The following is an 18,670-nucleotide window of genomic DNA, read 5'->3' as shown; positions in this document are numbered from 1 at the left end:
TTTGCAAGAAGGAGGTGGCAGCTGTTGCCAGTGACTCTGTGGAAGGTGTTTGGGCAGCCTTTGTCCCTAAGCCCCCGGCACAGCCCTTGAGCCACGTGCTGTGGCCGTAGCAGGGGGATTTTGCTCAACAGCTCACTTCTGTTATTCAGCCTTCCTGAAGTCTACGGCCTCTTTGTTAAGTGTACTCTAAAGCTCACATCAGAAATCCTCACCCAGAGAGGGCACAGAAATGAGTTGTTTTGTGATATGAGTGTACAGCTTCCTGAAATGAGGGGTTAGATTTGCTTCAGATTAAATTTAAGCCTTTGTGCCTTGGGCTGCCCTTGCTGTGCTCTGATGGTGCTTTATGTGTTCCAGTTCCAGTTCAGTTCCTTTTGCTTTTCCTTTGACTTAAACATGCTGCTATGTGAGCTTACTCAGTTCTTCTCCCTAGGCTTCAGCAGGGAATGCTGAAAGGTTTTCTCCTCTCTCTCTCTAAACCTCAGCTGAGTCCGTGGAAAGATCTTTATCCTTTCTTCTGGAAGAAGGAAAAGCGCTGATAGGTAGTAGTCTCTTTTCCCTGCTGGAGCATTTCTCATCCGTATCTTTAGGCTGCACCACCCTGGAAATAGCTGAGAGATGCAGTGTTGGAACTACCAGACAATGAATATTTCAAATGCTTTCTGATTACTTGAGGAATCTCAGTTCCCTTCCCTAGAAGGCCTATGAATTTGCAATGAAGTGAATGAAATGCTTATTCCTTTATGCACTGCACAGATTTTATTGTTTGTGGAGTTTGGATTTTTTGCTTATATTGCCTCAAGCTTCAGCTTCTTGGACAACTCTGTCTATCGTTGTTTTTATGCTGCTATGGACAAGCCTGGAGCTGGACACTAGCCAATGCTTATCAGTGATCTTAATGATTTTTAAGTTTCCATAAATCACTTTTCTTTCAAACAGTGGATAAAGCTCATTGTTATTTTATATTTACCATGAGCATATGAGCAAGTTGTTCAGCCTTTGCAGTTTGCTAATATTTGCCTCAATGAAATAGGAAAGTACAGCCATTAATTATATCTTGCAACAAATCTTTAACTAATATTACTCTAGTCCCTAAAGGACTTTTTCTTTAGAAAATCCTAAACCTTGTATTGGTTTCTTAAGAAGGATTATTGAAGACACTTTTTCTCAAATGTGGTTCTATTTCATGAGGGTTTTTGAGGTATGAACCTGTCATTCCTTGCTGCATATGTATTGAAACATGCTGTGTGTCATAATTCCTTACTGTGTGACCCAGAACAGTTTATCTGTTCTTTTTTTTGAACTAACCTTCGATGCAATTACAGTTTAATAGTACAGAAGTTTTCTGATATGGTCAGTTCTAGAAAGATTTTAATGCCATTTTTTCCCCTCTTTAAAAAACAGAATTGAAAAAAAAAAGAAAAGAAATGAAAAAACTTTTAATTCAGCTTCTGTTTTTCCTTTGTGTTTCACCAGTTGAAAAGATACAGAGCCAGTGGGATGAAGTGCATGGATACCTCCAAAGCCGGAGACAGCAGCTTCAGGAGATGCTGAAGGATTCAACACAGTGGCTGGAAACTAAACGAGAAGCTGAGCAGGTTCTTGAACAAGCAAAAGCTAAACTTGAGTCATGGAAAGAAATTTCCTACACCGTGGAAGCTTTGAAAAAGCAGAACACAGAACTTAAGGTCACTACTAAGCATTAAAATATTTCCGTTTGAGTTAGTGAAGTCGTTAAAATGTCCTCTAACTCTTGTCCCCTAACTGTGGACAGTGTACATTGCAAAAAGTCTTCCACGGCAAATTAGAAAGAAATTGACATGCAAAGTCTAAAATATGTGTAGCATATTCCTTGAATATGAAATTGGTCTTAACTTAATAGTCATAACAAATAGCTGGCTGATCTCACAGGAAGAATACCTGCCTTTTTAGAACAAGTATTTCACATCTGTTCAGCAGTCTCAGAGCACTGGCACTGCAGACTGGGAAATTCTGTAGTATTGATATGGCTGTCTATGGCTGTCTGCACTGTAATGAAGCTGTATAGGTTTTCTGGAAGTAGTTGAGAAAGCAGGAAAAACCCAGCTATAGCAAACTAAATGGGTATGTTTTAGAAATCACGCATTTTAGATTTGCCACAAGATAATCTCACCAGCTTCCACCTTGACAGGTTTATTAACTGAAAAAAAAAAAAAACTGAAATGGCTGTTCTTGTGATTTTGCCACACATGCTGCCACATTATGGTGCTTCAATGTGTTAACTTATATAGCTGAGCTGTACCTCAGGTAGAAAATATTCTGTTGCAACAGTTTTGTAGTTTCTTGCAATAGAAACAATCATATTTTGGTGGCATTCTTCATGAATATATTTGAGAGCAGCTATTTAAGATTAATAATATCTCATTTATTTCTAGCAGGGGAAAACAAAGGTTGAAATCAACCAATTGATCAGTCTTTTAGGGTGACTCCTGCCTCTATGGGAAAAGAGTTTCACAAGTATTTTGTGATATATTTTCCTCTCTTGACCAGCAGATTTTTGTAGGTTTTTTTAATTCCTACCACTCAATTTTTGGTTAAAGTTTGTGTACTTAGAGCAGTCCTATTTATACAGCTGAATGGTAATGAACTTTGGGGGTTAAGGTCCTCATCAACTGGTTTGCTGCCAAAGAAGATATATGTAGAATTTTATGATTGGTTCAGTTATCTCCATCAACAGTTAATTATTGCATTTAGAATTAAATGCAAAATCTATTGGAGTTTTTGCTTGCTTTTTTCTTTTTTTTTTTTTTTTTGTTTGTTTGTTTACCTGTTAGAAGCATAAAAATGTTCATCAGCCCATTGTTTTAGGGCTGAGCTGAGGTTAAGATGTTTCATTTAAGATTGTACCAAAAGGTCATTACTTGGGAAGGGTAGATTATGGTAAACAAGGGCAATCACTCACTGATGTATTGGAAAGAGTTATAGATCCTGTGTAGTACTGTCATTCAGCATAGAGGATTCCCATTTGTCACTGTCTTCCTGCAGAGATACAGTCCTGGCTTCTGCCCAGTGTTTGTTTAAAAGAAGGAAAGGCTTCAACATAGTCAATGTCTTAGCTCTGCAAAGACTCAATTAACAAAAAAAACAGTTCTGTGCAAACACTTTCTTATGTCATAGTATTAGAGTATCTTATGTTTCAAAAATAAATTAATTACCTAGGAAAATAATTGAAAAAAATTGCTTTAGAAATGGATTTTTGATCCACTTTTTTTTACAAGTGTATATGAAGTTGAGATGATGTCCATCTAAGAGAGTATGCTTTATGAAAAAACTATGGGGTTGTTTGGATCAACATTAACCATGGAGAGAAATAAGAACATGCCATTCTTCCCCTTCACTCCCACTGTTCTAGAGAAAGAATTATAGTGTACTTATTCACAGAATAAGTACATCTATCATCTAATAAGTGCATCTATCTCTACCTATAAACAGAGATTGGGAATGGAGACCTGCAGATTCTTTTGCCTCTTACCTTGGGCTGTCTGCATCCTCAGCCATTCCCACCAGTTTGGATCCAATGAGATGGATGTGTTGTGTCAAGTTACAGACATTTACCTATGATTTTAATTTCAGTGTCTCAGCTAGTCTATCTTAATTTGTGCCCTCCTGATGACATGAACATCAAAAAGATCTGCTCTTCTGGGGTTGTTAACTTTTATTTATTTGGTTTTGCCTAGCCTTTCTTCCTCAAGTCTAGAAGAAATTCATCTCTATCTTAGAGAATAGAGAGTAGGAGGTGTGGGGGAATTTCTTTTTCCCCCTCTCCTTTCTGTGTTTCTTCTATGCAAACCTTCCTAGAGGAATTATCTTTGTCTGCCAGTAATTCCTATTGTGTCAAATCCTTCATCAATTTTTCTCAGATATGACAGCATCAGCTGTTATGTTCATGCTTGAAATAAGGGGTCATGTAGTCAAAGGAAAATGGAATTTTTTTTTGAGTTAGCAGCTTTATGTTTCTGCTGTGCAGTATTATCTAAACTGAAGGACCTAGAAATACATCAAGTTCTCAAAATAAATGCTTTCCAGGCTTCTGTGCCAAACACATATATTTTGATTTTGTCCCCTGAAGATGTAGAGTAAGTAGGCTATCTCTTGGCTTGTTAGACTGATGAAGAGGAAGCAGTAATTTCTATTCCTTTGCTTTGAGGGAAAGAGAGAGGTCAGTGCAAGACTTAATAAATTGTTCAGACTTATTAATTTTGTCAGCTTTGTATCTCAACACAGCTTGGTGTGAGAAAGTAGTCACCAAGTGTTCTTCTGATTTGCTTGTTAAACATTGTAGGTCTGCTCAAAGAGAGCTGAATCAACATGTAAATTCCCTGCTGCTCTAGGGGAACTTTTAGTCAGTGCTTTTGTTGGTGCATTTCTGTTAGGACAACCAATACATAAGAAAATGGTAAACTCAGTAATACCAGTCTCTTGATTACTATTTTTTACAATGCCAGCATAAGACAAAAATCTGTAACTTGCTTATATGGCCATTAATGTTTTTAAAAGAATTTTACATTTTTGTTTCTGGCATTTAAAAGATAAAAGTAACTGGGTATTATAGCTAATAATTGAAAATATTATTAATTTGAATCAGAAATTAATTAATATTAATTCCCTGAGAATTACAGCATTTTTTTCATTCTGATTTTTTAAATTTGGTATTGGAGTACTAAATTGGTGTTAGGTGTGGGAACCAAAATATGGCAATCTGGCCAATGAGAGTCTTTACCCATTAAGCCCTGTATGTTATTGTTCATTTAGTGATGACTGCAGATGGTTAACTCAGCAGGCTGAAGGTTATAGGTGTATAAATAGTACACAATGACACCTGAATTCCTTGCATCAGCATGTCATCAGAACATAAGCTAGTGTAAAACTAGCCTTTTCTTAATAGGATACTAAGCTTCTGTTTGAAAGAGAAGGAAAATTTTAAAAATCACCAAAACCCAAAACCAATCCAAACTGCTATAATTGCCTGCTCACTCTGTGGCTTCTTGCTTTGGTAGGAGCTAGTGAAGCATCTTTTCTCCCTCTGTGCAACTTCATCTGGGATAGCCAAAGTGAAGAGGAGGAAGAATGCAGACAACTTTCATTCCTTTCCTTCATTGTCACTTATTTAAACAGGAAATTAAATAGCAGCCTGATTACAAGCCCTGCCCTGCTGGGACTCAAAAGGCCAGGCAGCCTTCCACTGGCAGAGCCCAGGGTGTGAACTTCTTGTCCTGAATTTGTGGATAAGGCTGAGGCTGCCTTTGCTTGCCTTTGCCCATTTCTTGTAGGGTAGCAACTTATTAGGGACTCTTTTGCCATTCCCTGTGTTCCAAGATGAAGAACAATATCAGCATTTTGTGGGTTTTTATTATTCCAGGGCTGACAGTGTGCTGCTTTGATTTCAGTAAAACAATTAACAATTTAGTTCATGTTATTGGCTATGTGGCAAACACTGAATTAGAATTCCTTGATTAAAAAAAATAAATTCTTTAAGTATATAAATAAAACATGCTACAGATATATAGAAAAAGGACAGAAAGGCAGCCTGATTTTCCAGATTTGTGATATATACACAGAACTGGATGAGGTTGTACATTCATATTGCTATATTGGAACTACTGTGCATCATTGATTTTGTTCCACTGGGCAATCCTGGGATAAAATAAATTGCAGCTCTGATTTCATTACTTGTTTTTAATCAAGGGCTCTTAATTGCACAGGCTTTATTCCTAATAACATCAACTACTGTCTTCTAATTAAAAATTAGAAATAAATTTATACCTAAGTAACATGTTAAATGCACAGCCTTAATTCTTTAAGCCTTTTAATAAACTCAGCAAATTCCAGTGATAACACAGGCAAAACAAAGAGAATGCTATGAAAATAATATCAGAAAGAAATTAATGTAATGTAGCAATTTCCTTTAAAGAATCAAAAAAAAAAAAGGTCTTAAGTAGCTAAAAGGTAAATAAGGCCTAAATACATAAAAGGGAAAAGAGGAAAGAAAATAATGTAATTTTGAAGTATACATTGCAGTCATGTAGGAGGGCAGTAAATGGGCCTCTGTTGGGATAGACAGGTAAATCTTGTACCCCAACACTTTGTTCTCATGTCTGCACACAGAGAGAAGCTGAAGCATATGCTCCTCAAAGCTCTTGAATATCATATCAGTTTCCAGTAAAACAGAAAACACAAATAGTTTCCATCACCAAAGCTCTCAATATTCATGACCTTGTGTTATAGTGTCAGGAAGTTAATGGATTAATGTTGAAGTTAATGGTGAGAACAACACTTTTGGAAATAACCTTGTCATGGATCTTCCCATTTATTTTATTATAATACAGGGCTTCAAATCTTTTAGAAGGTCAGTTTTAGTCATGTGGGTCTGGGGATAAAGATCTTATTTTCAAAGTTTAAGTTTACAGACCATTAATTTACAATGTAGACAAAATGTTATGGTAACTTTTCTATATATAAAGCAGTGAACAGTCAGACTGCTGTGATTCTTTGGCTGAGAATAAAAGTTACCTGCCTGCCTGTGTAATTTTAAACAAAGAGAAAGGTAGAATAAAATAAAGACAGATAGACCTAAATGTAGAACAGATACTTGCTATATAAGATCTACAAAACTGAAATTATAATTACTGTAAAATTTATTTCCTATTTAGTATTTTATATATATTATTATATTTATGTGAATATTAAAATTTATATATTTATTGTATATCATTCTTGCAGGAAAATAGCTCAATTGGCAGACTGTTTCCAAAACCACCTCCTGTATGTATCTTCCTCAAAAAAAAAAGTAGTGTTGTCCACAAAATTCTCACCTCTCCTATCTAGATTTCCTTATTTAGAAAAGAGAATTTTCGTTAAAAATTGTCTAGGCAGCTTCATTTTAGGTGAGCTTAACCATAAAATGGTTTTTAGGATTAGGGGTTTGTAGAAACAGGATCCTTTGTTCAAAGCAGATAAACAAGGTGCTGTCTTAGTTCCTGAGTGCTCAGTAACAGAGTGATCTGCCCTCTCGTGAAGGAATAGCACAGGAAATGGAAGAAGTTCTGTTTTCAGCTTTAAATTATGGAGAGACCCCAGAGGTGCTGAAGTAGCCTTTTAGCAGATAAGAGTTCGGGGCAAAAAAAATCTAACCCCCCCTAACTCCTTTAGGACTCTATTCAAAGAGCAAGTGCACTTTAGTCTGAGTCTTAATCAAAATCAGTTTACAGACATTCTGAGATTAAAACCTAAATGCATCAATCATTTAACATTTATTTATTTTTACTTAGTATTTAGACTCTTTCACTAGGGATTGCATGTAAGTTCAGGTCTATGTGAAGAATTCCTTATCTGAGTCAAAACAAGATTTCAAAAGGAATACTGCTTTGGGAGAATGAAGGGAGAAAAAGCAATTTTTTTCCTCACAGGCATTTCCCGATTTGTATATTAAAGCACAACGATAAAGACAGTTGAGTTGTACTGTTTGTTGTCAATGGCTTCAAATATTTATATGCATCTTACTGTGTGTATTTACAAATACAAACAGTTTTTCAACTTGTATTGTCCGTTTTATTGGCTAGCTGGAGTCTGTTTAGTACAAAAGTACAAGTAGGCAATCAATTAACTTAGTTCTTTCATTTTGTTGATACACATTATGGATTAAATATGCAGCTTCAGTGCATTTATATGGAAATTTTCTCTGAGAGAAAGACTAACAGGAAAGATGCATGGGAGCTGGCTGCTGGCTGAGTGATTGCTCTGGATTTCCTGGCTTGCTTCTGCAGTGAGGCAGCTGGCCTAGGTGGAGAGAAGAAAGAAAGGAGAGGAAAAAGTGGAGAGGAAAGGGGTAAAAAAAATTACCAAAATTTAAAAAGCTTTTTAATATTAACCATAAATTATCATTATAAAGATATGCATAGATTTACCAGTAGTATTTTATTGTATTGCAGATTTAGTGCTGTTCCAGTAGATGGCACTAATTACATAAACAATTTGCTAAAATGAACTAAATTTAAGAAAAAAGCAACCTGAAAGCACAGGTATTAATTGTCTAAATCAGTATAATTTCACACTATAAAAAGAAAACTAGTCAAAATATATGATTTCACTCTATTTTCTATCTCAGTATTCAATGTCACAAATAATTGTAGTTTCCATAAAGCATAATAATTCATCCATCTATTTGTATCTCAGAAAAGAATAATCAACATTCTAATCAGTGGTTATCAATTTGAGCTGTCATGTCTTTTCCAGCATTTAGAAGTTGGTTGCTTGGTCTCTCAGAGTTTAGAAGAAGTCCTGTGATCTTCTGACTAAAAGAATGTAAAACATATAGAAAGACTGTTTTTTATTTCCAGTATCTGTGGAAGTGTTTTGTTTGGTTTTTTTTTTTTTTCTTCTTTCCTTCTTTTTATACAGATGGCATAAGTTATTCAGCTCCTTTTCTAATAACTATGCAATGTATGTTATAATTTTTTTGTTGTTCTGAGGATTATTCTTTCTTTCTTTCTCTTTTTACTTCAGCAATTTTCAAAAGAAATACGACAATGGCAAATAAATGTAGATGGGGCAAATGACATGGCTCTGAAGCTGCTCCGTGATTATTCAGCAGATGACACCAGAAAGGTACAACTGATGACAGATAGCATCAATGCATCGTGGGCTGCCATTAATAAAAGGTAGGATGTAAATTCTGCTGTTAGATTTGTTGTTAATCTTCATTAACATTCATTGTCCAGCTGTGGTTGGAGATTACAGAAGATGTAACTGTAGTGATCACGACTCTTCTGTAGAATTTTTGGAAATGTGTCTTTAGAATAGCATTTAATTATAGAAAATAAGATTTAGCTTCCTGCCAATTTTCCTCTTCTCTAAACAGTTGCCAACTAACTTAAACTGATAGATTATATTTCAAGTATTTAACATTGTTTTATATATCTGTATTATCTCCACAACACAACCACAATAGTGATTCTGACTCATAAACCAAATCTGAAAATGACAGACATAGCCTATTGAAGCAGGTTCAAAGTAGAAATGTTATCCTGTATCTTTGAAGCAAATCTCTAGTCAAGAAAGTTTTTATTAAATCCTTGACCACATTCTTGATTACATTTCACAGCCTTTCAGTGTTTGGTTTAGATGCCATTTTCTTATTAAAAGCAATTTTTTTTTGCAACTTGGCAACAAATTGCGACTCATTCAATATGCAATCTACAAGATTATAACATATTACAGTAAAAATCGTTTTCTTTATAGTAGTGAAAGAGTTTTAAATCATTGCACCTAAGATGAGATATGTAAAAATTATATTAAAATTGTTTTAATCAGTATCTTGGTTTAAGCTTCATAACTGAAACCATAAACTAATTATATCTTAACATGTTTTTAATTAAAGTCTGTGAACAGGACCAGAGAAATCAGTTTAGCTAAATACGCAGTAACTTCAGTAGATCTTGCATAATGGTGGTTACTTAAATCACTGAACTACAGAAGTTTAATGCTACTTTTTGTGTACTTTGTTGTTCATATAAATGAGTCAGTTTACCAGCATTTTTCTGAAGCAAATTTACAATGGATTTAAGACCCTGTTTAAATGAGAGAAGGGATACTCTTGATGTGCACTAAAAGAAAGGCACGCAATAATTTGAAGGATTTTTATTTTTAACTAAACTGAGATTTTAGTTTAAACATTCTGGTTTTACCTGCTTGCATTTCTCCCACTACAGTAATAGCCATTTTAGCTCTATTAGAAGGAGCTGTATTTTTACAAAATGATGCTTTGCTCACTGTGCCCTGAGGAGTTTGGGGAGTTTGGAGTCTATTGCTGGATTTGGAGAAAGGCTGGGACTCTAATGCTCAAAATCATCCCCTATGAGCAGATACAATCAGCAGCTCAAAAGGATTTGACATGAGAACCAAAGTGCTTTTGTCTTTATTTAGAACCACAACTCCCTCCTGGTGAGAAGTCCAGGATATGTTGGTAGCTGCTGTGGCTGCTCTTTATTAATTGCAGCCAAGGGGGCATTTCTAAACCTGTTAATGACTCAGGCACAAGCCTGGTATGTCCAATGTTGCCCAAAGGTGAGAATTGCCATTCCTGCATGGGCTCTGCCAAGTACTAGGCTAAGAGAGAGTACAAATTCTTCTAATGACATTCCTTCCAAGCTTCCATAAAATGCACAGACATGTTAGATGAATTACTATAATAAATATTTTATGTCTAAGAAGAGACTTGCTTAGGTGACGGAGTTGACATTTCCCTTTAAGATGTACAAAACTATAGGAATAAGTATGAGCTGTGACATGAGTATCCTAGTTTTTGATTGTACGATGAGGTTACATTTCTAATATATGTTTAATTTAGTGATTTGTATACAACTTTTGTAGTACTTCTCATGATTTGGGAACTTGAAAAAGAAGCGTTGCTGCAAACAGTAGTTGATAAGCTTCTCTAAGGCTTCTCTTATTTTTGTATTTTTGTTGGTTTTTTGTGAGACATTGATAAATATGGACGTACGAAAGCATTGAGCCACCATTAAGAATTTTACTTGGAAGATCTTCTGTGCATGTAGATTTTACAAAATCTACATGCACAGAAGCACTAGTCAGGTATTTTGCTCATGCAGCAGCTCCTGAGAGGGTCTTGAAAAAATTGTCCTAGGTTTCTGGAGGGATTTAAAGCCATGTAGATGTGAGATTAGGGACATGGCTTAGAGGTGGGTTTGGGAGCATTGGGTTAAGGGTTTAACTTGATTTTCTCAGAGGTGTTTTCCAACCTAAATGATTCTGTGATTCCTTTGTTAAAGAGCCCTGTGGAAAGAGATAATAAAGTCTTTGGGCCTTTGGATGACTTAAATACCAATTTGTTTTTGTTTTTTGGGGAGGTTTCACTTTGGATTTTTTGCCCCCTTCTATGCTTCAACTCTTCAGTTTTCAGGTTATTGCATAGAAAAATTAAAAAAAAGGGAGGATATTATAGTTTTGGGGATCTTTTTAACTGTAAGAGAATATTTATTCAGTAGAAAGGAGGCATTAATTGTTTTGTCACAGTCTTCAAGAAAGGCTAGTTTCCACTCAGATATGTATGCAATGATTTCAGATATATCTGTGTGAGTTATTTTCATCTAGACAATGAATAGTACTCTCATTACTTGGTCACCTCACAGTGGCAGTAGAAATAGATTCCAAATTATATTCTTGACCATTTCTCTGGTATTTTACAAGAGGTTTTATCACTTTTTATGCACATCTTAAGTTCCAAGAGGAACTATTTAGCTGAAAAATTTGCTTTCTCTCTGTATATTGCTAAGTTAAATGGCCTAAATATTTTGTTAATATTTTCTTTTAAAAATTAAGAGTTGCTTACATTGTTTTGAGCTAGTTTTCCTTAAACCTGTCACTATATCAGAATTTTGTGTCAGTGTAAAAAAAATTTAAAACCTGCTTTTCCATGAACCAGTTTACTTAGACAAAAGGCAGGCAAGCAGTGGTAAAATTCCACTTTGCCTTTTGGCAATAGTTGCCAAAGCAAGTACTTCAGTCATTAAGGCAACATCTGCTAGCTTGTGTTTTGTTTTGCTTAAGTAGATTTGCAGCTGATTGCTGTGTGTTTACCCTTTGCCTTACTGTTGTTTTTTATAACATTGAGCTATAACCAGTACCTCTCTAAGCCCTTTAAGAGACAAGCTGGTGAATGCTTGATGGTTGTTTCCCTTTTTTTCACTTGACACTTTTCAATTTTTACTTTTGTTGTTGATACTACAAAATACACTAAAAAGCACATGAACTGATCACTTGGGAGAAAGCCAGACTGACTTGTAAACAGGACTCTTCTTCTTTAGAAGCATTGACTTTCCAAGAAACAACCTTATTATTTAAGCTGAAGCAATTTAAGAGCAAGTTATATTCTTTATTGCTTGCATTAACAAAAATAAATCTAACAGATGAACTGAAGACTTCTCCAGAGGGGAAAAAAGGCAATGATAGAAGCGACCATTGGAAATTTGCTATATAAAAAAATGTTTATTATGCTAGTGTTATGTTACTTCCTCCTTTTACATTTTACATGAATTACCATATAAAAATATCAACCGCTGCCTGTATTTTCCTTTCCTTTGAATCCACTAAGTGTGCTAAATATCAAACTAAAAACAGACTTAGATCTTTCTTAAATGGAGTGTCTATTATGAAAATAATTGTATAACATACTCTGAGAATTGTTTAGGATTTCCAGCCACCACTGTGTAATAGATATCTTCAAATATTCACATCACCCCCTAGTTCCTGTGGGTGCTCAATGGGGTACAGGCCACACAGTAGGTTTTGGAAGTTTTCACTGCTCAAGATGGTTTTTTGGCTCCTGAGAAAATATAGAGAGCACACCACAATACAAAAATAAAAAGTAACTTTCTTTTCCCCACTACAAGGTATGACAGAGAAAAAAATCAGTGTAAGGAGAGGCAAGGAAATGTGTTTCTAAACCTGTTTGAAAGATCTGAAGTACCAGCTCCCATGTTTTACTAAGAATGGTGTTAATTCTCTAATTTAGGCAGTTGTATAAGCACCTTGATTTTGCATGTCATCTGGACAGTATAAAATGTAATTGGCCAAACAAAGGACATAATCAGTACAAAAATATGATACATATACTTCATAGGTAAATGCATAATAAAACAGTCATTCTAAGGGTGAAAAAGGGCATAATCTAGATTTGATCTTTCAGCAGCAAACTGTTCCTTATCAGCTGCTGCTTGTTATAAAGACACAAATGTAACCTTTACCTGTCCATGAATCTTGTAAGTATAATTTTGCTACCTGCACAGAAAGAGCTCAATCATTCTGCTCGAGACAGGTTTTCTTATTATATTATACCCATCCAAACACTACTTTACTTTATGTTACTTGTGGAAGTAATCACATTTGTTTTACAGTTCTGTTGCATTCTGAGTGAGGAAAAACTGCATTTACACAGCAGCAGCCAGAAATGTGAATTTTGTTGAGTTATACTGAAGATTCATAGTTAGTTCCTAGTATCTAGGAGCCATCTCTGAAAAGCTTATCTGCTCATTTTGGCTTGGACTGCTCAACTCAAACAGCAAAGAATTCACACTGTCCAAGTAAACTCCTCCTTTCCCTTTCCATTCTCCTGCTGTTTTGAAGCTTAGTTTGCATTCCTAAAATCTGTATAGTACCATGAGTGTGAGCAGCTCCAAAAATTCTCTGTGCAGGCACACTTTGTGGCCATGAGAAACTTGTTTACTTGAGAAGTCTGTTTACACATCTGTGCCTGCAGTTGTTGTCCTGGATATAGAGCTGCATTCATGGGAGTGTGAGCAAGAAATCCTTGCAAATGTGACTTTAAATGAAGATGAAAGATGTCATTATCTGATGTAATTTTTTTTTCCCAAAGAGAACACTATAATTTTCATTTTTATCATCATGCTGTGGTGATTTATTGATTGGTTTTCAATACAATTTTGCCAGGCTCAAAGAAAGTAGACATGAAGAGAGACTGCTTCTTTACAATGAACACGTCATGCTGAAGCTTGTTATTTACACCAGTTTAGCAATGGATTCTAATTTAAAATTGCAAAGTCTGGTGGAAAATATTGTAATTGTAGGGTAATTCTTTTGTTTTGTGAGAGATGTTGATAATATATTTCTCTGTTGCCTGCACTTTTTAAAGAAGAAGTTCTCAGTCTAGATGTTTGCTGCCTTTGAGAACTTCTCTTGGTATGAGATCTGTAAGAACTTGAGTAATTTTACTTCATCAGTAAAACTGGTCACACTAAACAAAAGTGAATCTCTGCAATCTGAGATATCACAGTTGAGATTATGTCAAGGACCAAATAATTTTATACATCAACATGCTTATTCTAAAAAACTAAGGTATCTCTGTTGACTATTATTTTGAATAAAACAAAGATTTGAAAAAAACATTTAATCTGGCACTATTCTGAAAAATCTGAATTACATATGGGATCCTCATGCCTTTATTATTAGAGAAGTAGGCATGAGAAGCCTTTCATTTTCATTAAACTAATTTGTCGGTAAAGCACTTCACACTTCTCAAAAGTTATTCTCCAGTAAACTCTAATGACAAATTCTGTATTTGGTGCTTGTGATGCAAAAATGTTAAGCCTTTTGTGTTTAGAATATGGATGTCTTTAAAGTTACCTAACAGTTGTTTTCTGACAAGAGATTTAAGTATTTTTATTTTCTTTGTTCCAACTAGTTACCTTTATTTTAAATCCTTAGACAAGGATTATAAGAAGAGAGTGAATGGCAAGTGTGTGAATTGATTTTAATTTGTTATGTTTTTCAGTTTATGCTTTACTTATATCATTTCTTAATATATCCATTTTTAAAAGCACACCTAAAAAAACATTTGGTGCAGAGGGATTATTCTATGATAATAGATAAAAGAGAGGTAATGTATTTGAAAGACATTCTACTAACTGCCTACAATCTCAAGCAAATATTTAGGTACAAAATATAAGATCAGTCTTACCAGCAATGACATCAGTTAACAATGCTTTGCTTTTTTTTCCTCCTGACATCCCTCAGAATGATGACATTCATAACATATAAGAAAAATATATTGTAAGAAGTAAATGAAGCTGCCAGACAAAGCTCATATAATCAGGAGATCTGGAAAGTCATCTTAACTGCTTGTACTCTAGTTTTATCTTAGTTTTCCACTTAGCTGACAGCACTTTTTTGTGCAGTGCTGACATCAGATCCAAGATGGGAATTCAATTGGTAGTAGCAAATGTTTTTGGTTTAATTTTTGAGAATATAGACTTGGATATGATTTCAAAATGCTGGTAGGATGCACTGAAAAGGCAATGTGACCCAGAATAACGTGTGAGTCATCATTTCCACCTTTGTGAACATATTCCTGTGATTCTTGAGAAACTCTTTCATGATTATAAAAAGGAAAGAGTTCCTGAGTTATTCTGGGAGAGAGTACCAGCAGTAATACAGTATTTCACAAAAGGATCTCTGGATCCTTGTGACTTCAGGGATGAGTTTCTTAAAAGTTTCAGCATTAGTCTAACCAAATTTTCCCACCACTTGAGTATATATATAGCCCAGTACTTTTATCTCTTCCAGAAAGGCAATAGATCATATGTAGGTCTTCTAAGTCCGCACACAGACAAAAAAAAAAAAAAAAAAAAAACAAAAAAAAAAAAAAAAAAACAAAAAAAAAACTCACAGCAAAAAGTGTTGCAGTTTTTGAATTAAATGGCTGTTTTTTGTCTGTTCCACAAAGGATTTGCTCAGATTTCTAGGCACCATGAATTCAGCTCATTGAGAGCTTAGTTGTTTTTGGTTTTAAATCACAGAATATTCTGAGGTATGGTACCCACAAAGATCATCCAGTCCAGCTCTTAAGTAAATGGCCCATACTGGGATGGTACCCAGCACCTTCTTGTTACTAGCACCATGCTCCAACTGTAATCCAGTGTTAATTATTTAATTGTACACAATTTAAAGGAGAATAGCACTAGTATCTTGCAGCTAGGCCATAGTGTGAGCAAGTTATCAACAGAAACTAAGCAGGAAATGCATTTAGAAGTCCATTCCTTACTGCTCAAACGTTTGCTATTTCACCTTTTTTCCTCATTCTTGGCTTTTATTTTGGTCTTGATTGAAACAAAATTCTGTTTCTTTGTTCATAATTACTGTGTGTTAAATGCTCTTTACTCCTTTCTGTTGAAATGAGGATGCTTCTGCTGTTCAAGGAAAATTCAACTGAAAAAAATCATTAAATAGTTTATGGAACAGAATTCTAAAAGGAGAGCAGTTTTGTGACCAGATTTGAGTCATAACTGAAGCTTAATGTGGGCATATCAAAGAACTGTTTTATTTCAGAAATCTTCCTCTTTTGCATATGCAGCAAATTAAGAAGGAGCAAGGTACTAAAGGAAGAATAAGTTTGATTTATGAAAGAATATAAATGTCAATTTTTGTTTCCATCCCGTTAGAAAATTAAGACAAATGTGTTGTTCTTTCTCTTAAAGGTGAGATTTGCTGCAGTAATTAGAAAATTTTTGTTTCTGTTTGAACAAGAACAGAAGCTAATACTGTGTGCCCTGAAAGTCTAGCCTTAAATCTATTTCCTATTAGTGTGTAGATAAATTAGCAAATTATAGCAAACTGATTATTGCTGTCATCCAAAGCTCATAGAAAAAATGAATGTCTTTTCAGTCCCCTCAATAGACTTCTTATCAGGCTTCATATCCTTTAAGACAAACTGAACAGAAATTAATAATGCTGATGGACTAGCAAAGTGCCAGGAAAAGGAATTTGACCTCAGTTGTCATGTTTTGTTTGCCTTGTTATTATTGTGATAGCTTTTTTTTTTTTTTTTTCCCCTGGCATTTTCCCTGTATTTTTGTATTTCTTCAGCTGCTGTGCAGGCAGTTTAATATTTCCCCTCACTGGCTTGTCAGTCATGCTTGAAACCAAGGATAATTCAGTCTGCTATTAAATGCTTAGCCTCTCTTTGGAGGTTACCACCAAACGTGTCAGGTTGACAACAGCAGTGCTTGCCTTTTTAGTGTGGCTGTTGTTTAGCTATGACTGAAATTTCAATCACATGTGTGATTATATAAAGTCACAAAGAAATCAATAAATAACGAGTCCTCATTATTCCTGATAAGGTCAGTGGCACAAGAGGCTGATGGTTGTGACTCTGGCTGACCAAGGCAGAGATCTGGGGAAGGGGCTACACAGGAGGCAGATTGGAAACCATTAGAATTAACAATGTGGTTTTCTTGCACGTCCCAAAATAGGCAAGGTGAGAAATCACTGAGGAGAGGTGAGATTCCACTGGTAAATCTTGAGGATAGAGCATTTATGGTGAAGCTGATAAAGGTGCATAAAATGGGAAACAGTAAGTAAGCAGGGAATTTGTGAAAGGAAAAAACTATGTTGTATGTTCATGTTGTTTGTCATCCAATATCAATTACATTTTGACCAATACCCTAAATTTATATTCCCTGACAAATTTAAGAAATGTGGAGCACTTCCTAGCTACTAAGCATTACATCTCCTGTAAATTATAAAAAAAAAATATTATCTTCTGCAAATGATAAGAAATAATAGCTCTTGGAACTATCACTCTAGCTGGCATTTCTGCAGTTTCTTCTTTTGTGCAAGATACATAATCAGTTACATATCTGAGATATATCTGCTTAAGCACAGTAGTGCCCTGTGGCAATGCATTATATGGGTCTACTTCATGGTATTATTTTTATCTAAAATGTGCCATGTATTTCTGAGATTCCATTGCTTTAATTGACACAGTGTGTGGTAAAAGCAAAGTTTTGTGAAGGGCCTTAAGGGCCAAGCTTGCAATGCCCCCCATGTCCTACTTCCTGTACTTTATCTCGGTAGTGTAATATGTTTGCTTCTGTCCTTATTTTCTTTTTTTTCCTTTATCGTATATTGTTTTTTTTTAATTCACATCATGTTAGAGTCTAATTTAGTGTTGGGTTTTTTTTTTTTTTTCAATCTAGCTTGGATGCATTTTCTGTAGCCCACAATATGGCTTATATATGCTAGGTTCAGTTATTTTTTGCCTTAAAAATCTTGGTGCTGCTTCTTACCAGTAATGGTAAACAGTTCCAAAATTTCCATGAGTTCTTGGTGCTTGGAGCATGTCTGAGGTTGATCCTTCAGCTGTGGTAATTAATTAGTAGCAGTGTCAGCTGATGAACTACATACATGTACTGATTCCAAGAAATTAGATTTATCTTTGAGCTAGTTTACATGTAAGTTTCTTGGTGAGAATTTATTCCAAGGGATGAGAGACAGCATTTCCAGTGCTTGTTTTCTCTTTTTTTTTTCCCATGGAAACACCAGCAGAATACACTTGTGAAATAAGATGGCACTAAGAAATCATAGTTCAGATCTGCCGTTGGTGACACCCTTCCTTTTTGTACTGTGCTGACCCCTCAGAGCTGTGGACATTTGTCTCTGTTATTTCTTTTCATGCTGGGGGAAATAAAAGTAGAAGTATGGAATGTATTTTTTGAATTTTGCTTTAGCTAAATTCGTTTTCCCATCTTTGAGAGGTTTCTGTAACAAAACTTTGTATCCTTGACTTCCTTTCCAAATAGCTGCTTTTAAAGAGGTTATGATGAACTTTATGGATTTCTTTGCATAAGCAGAAGTAAAGCTGAATCACCAGTTAAACTGATGAATGCATCAGTTATGTGTTCATTTCCATGACTACAATTTGGAAAGTGGTTTAAGAACAGGTAGGCATATGTTAGGGAAAAGAAATTAATCTCCTCAGATGTTGGATAAATTATCTATAATATATAGGGGATACCTGTGTGGCAGTGAGTACAAATTTATAGATCTCAAGACAAATCAAGTATCTTTTTAAGATAAACAATTGATAACTATTTGAAAAATCATTAAGGAAGGAAACATTGCAAATCATGCACTGTTTAAGAGAAAGATTTGGATTACTCTGCCTGAATTGCCTGTGAGCACACAGTTTTGGGTATATGCATTTTTGTCTTGTCTCTTCATAGCAGAATAGTCCAACTTCCTCACTCCCAGACTTAGAGTTTTGGTGTATTTATGTCTCTCTCCACTCTGTTAAATGCTCCAGAATTGTTGTTTGAAGGGT

General features: G+C 35.1%; 1 protein-coding gene across 16 annotated transcripts in view; it reads left to right on the top strand.

The window, feature by feature from the left end:
* The window catches only part of DMD (dystrophin), a 1,151,138-nt gene that overhangs the window by 885,081 nt on the left and 247,387 nt on the right, over window positions 1-18,670 (top strand). For all 16 annotated transcript variants that reach the window (XM_077781657.1, XM_021553010.3, XM_021553014.3 and 13 more), the window contains 2 exons: window positions 1,477-1,688; window positions 8,542-8,696. In XM_077781657.1, coding sequence (XP_077637783.1) covers window positions 1,477-1,688; window positions 8,542-8,696 — 367 coding nt within the window. The remainder of the gene's footprint in view (window positions 1-1,476; window positions 1,689-8,541; window positions 8,697-18,670) is intronic.

This window comes from Lonchura striata, chromosome 2 (genome assembly GCF_046129695.1).
Source record: "Lonchura striata isolate bLonStr1 chromosome 2, bLonStr1.mat, whole genome shotgun sequence".
Taxonomy (NCBI): domain Eukaryota; kingdom Metazoa; phylum Chordata; class Aves; order Passeriformes; family Estrildidae; genus Lonchura; species Lonchura striata.
The sequence above is the reverse complement of the archived record's forward strand: the minus strand, read 5'-3'. Positions and strand labels throughout refer to the sequence as shown.